The sequence below is a fragment of the Pteropus vampyrus genome, unplaced genomic scaffold (genome assembly GCF_000151845.1).
Source record: "Pteropus vampyrus isolate Shadow unplaced genomic scaffold, Pvam_2.0 Scaffold489, whole genome shotgun sequence".
NCBI lineage: Eukaryota > Metazoa > Chordata > Mammalia > Chiroptera > Pteropodidae > Pteropus > Pteropus vampyrus.
Genome location: NW_011889270.1, coordinates 483,250 through 485,437, shown reverse-complemented (window position 1 = coordinate 485,437; position 2,188 = coordinate 483,250). Strand labels below are relative to the sequence as shown.

At 53.2% G+C, this 2,188-nt stretch overlaps 1 protein-coding gene across 2 annotated transcripts in view; it reads right to left on the bottom strand.

The window, feature by feature from the left end:
- Positions 1-203, bottom strand: part of CHRNA3 (cholinergic receptor nicotinic alpha 3 subunit) — a 15,774-nt gene extending 15,571 nt beyond the window's left edge. For both annotated transcript variants that reach the window (XM_011382785.2, XM_011382784.2), the window contains exon 1: positions 1-203. In XM_011382785.2, coding sequence (XP_011381087.1) covers positions 1-59 — 59 coding nt within the window. In that variant the 5' untranslated portion in view covers positions 60-203.
- Between the last annotated feature and the right edge of the window lie 1,985 nt (positions 204-2,188).

Sequence of the window (2,188 nt, the reverse complement as noted above, 5' to 3'; positions counted from 1 at the left end):
AGCAGCAGCAGCAGCAGCAGCACCAGAGGTGGCGGCACCCGGAGCGGGTGTGCGCCCATGGCCCGCCGGCCCGGCTGCCGGGACACCCCGAGCGATCCGGGGTGCACGCGGCGCGGTAGAGACAGACTGGGCTCGTGGGCTCCCCGCGCCGCGGCCACTCGGAGTCAGGCGGGGCGGGGCGCGCGGGGCTCCCGGGTCTAGTGTCGGGGTGTGCTGCGCGGGCCAATCAGAGCAGGGCTGCCGCCGTGGAGGGGGACCCACGTGGCATTCTCTGCTCTGGCATGTCCTGCGTGTGTGCCGGCACCGGTCGCGCCTGTTTCTGGGACCCTGTAACAGCTCAGGTTTTGACGCGATTAAGTAAGTGTTAAGCATTTTCGGTGCGGTACTGGTATTTGTGGTTTTGAGAGTCTGTGCGTGTAGGAGGCGGAGGATGGGCGTCCGCTGGGGCCGCGTGGGCCAGGAGTTGCTCGTTCCGGAGCCTCCGTGAGTTCCCGGAGGGCTGTCATACTGTTTACTTGAGAGTGTTTGAAATGCTCCTTAGCAAAAAGTGAAACGAAAGAAGAAAAAGCCAGAAATGAGGTGTTGGAGATGGAACCCTCGGGGCACTGCGGGTCCAGCTCCTGGCCCCCTGCAGAGCCTCCTCTGTCCCCAACCCTATCTGCACCTCTAGGGACCTCAGAAAACTGCGGTGACCAGGCTGCCCTGGGGTCCCTTGACCTCTCTGACCCGCCAGGTGGGGTGGGGCACCTGCAGGCTCCCTTTGGGGGGTCCCTTCATCACAGGACAGGTGAGTTGCCTGTATTTCAAGAATGGGTCTCCTACCTACATTTAAAACTCGCAAAAGGAGACATTTTGCAGGACCCGGAAAATGTCTGTAAGAATCAGGGGCCTACCCACCCGGCCCCCAGTTAGCGCATTCTCATTCTCTTGGCGTAAAGCCCTTCATTTGGAAATGACTGCAAATCACGTGTCCTACCGAGGACTTGCATGCACAAGATACAAAGAGCCCTCAAAACTCAAAAGTAAGAATAGATAGGTGTGAGGAATCTTATTGGGGTGATGCAAATGTTCCAAAACTGGATTATGGTGATCAACTTGCTAAAACTCATTGACTTTTACACTTAAAATGAATGAGTTTTATGATATGTAAATTAAACCTCACTAGAGTGTTTTTTAATTCTTGTGCAACAGTAGGAAAACTAAGACTCGATTTTTAAAATAAGCGAAAGAGTTAAAAAGAGACTTCGCCAAAGAGGATACACAGAAAGCAAAAAAATCACACGAAAAGATGTTCAGCATCACTGGCCATGAGGGAAAAGCAAACTGAAACCAGGGCGATGCACCCCGTCACATCCACCGGGGTGGCTGGGTACAAAGTGCAGCCAGTACCACGTGCGGGCGAGGACGCAGAGAGCTGGACCTCTCGTACTTGGCCTGTGGGAACGCAAGATGCGATAGTCCCTCCAGAAAAGTCTGACAGCCCCACATAAGTTAAACACGATGCAGCAACCACACTCCTGAGTATTCACCTGGAGAAAAGAAAACATTTGTTCGCACATAAAATCCTATACGTGAATGTTTATAGGAGCCCTATTCATAATTGCCCCAAACCGGTAACCTAAATGTGTTCAACATCCACGCGACAGAACACTGCTGAGCAAGACAGGAACAAACTGTTGGCCCCCTCGGCAACTTGGACGCCTCTCAAAGGCGTTCTTCTCACAGGCTGCACACCGTGTGGCTCGTGTACATGGCATTTTGGAAAGATGAGGAGAGGCAGGACCGTAAGGAGCGGCACGGGAGCGGGTGTGTGTGCGGCCATCTTGGGTGGTGGACGACATCTCATATATCCTGATCACACGAAACTATGCACGTATTAAGATTCATTCTCTTGGCAAAAAGAGAGCGTTTTGTATAAAATCATATAATTTTAAAAATAGAATTTTAAAAGTCCTCCTCCATTCCACAGATATTTTGAGTACCTACTATGTGCCGGGCAAAAGATAGAATGTTGGGGGCCAATCAGAGCACCTGTGAGGGAGACGCACCTGAACCCAGCAGTGACACACAGTGGAGTGGGAGCCGGGCTGTGGGTCACGGAGGAGGAGAGAGCCCCTGCTTTCATGTGGGGAGTCAGGGGCGGCTGCTCAAATGAGGGGCATCTGAGCTTGAAGGAAGACTAGGAGCC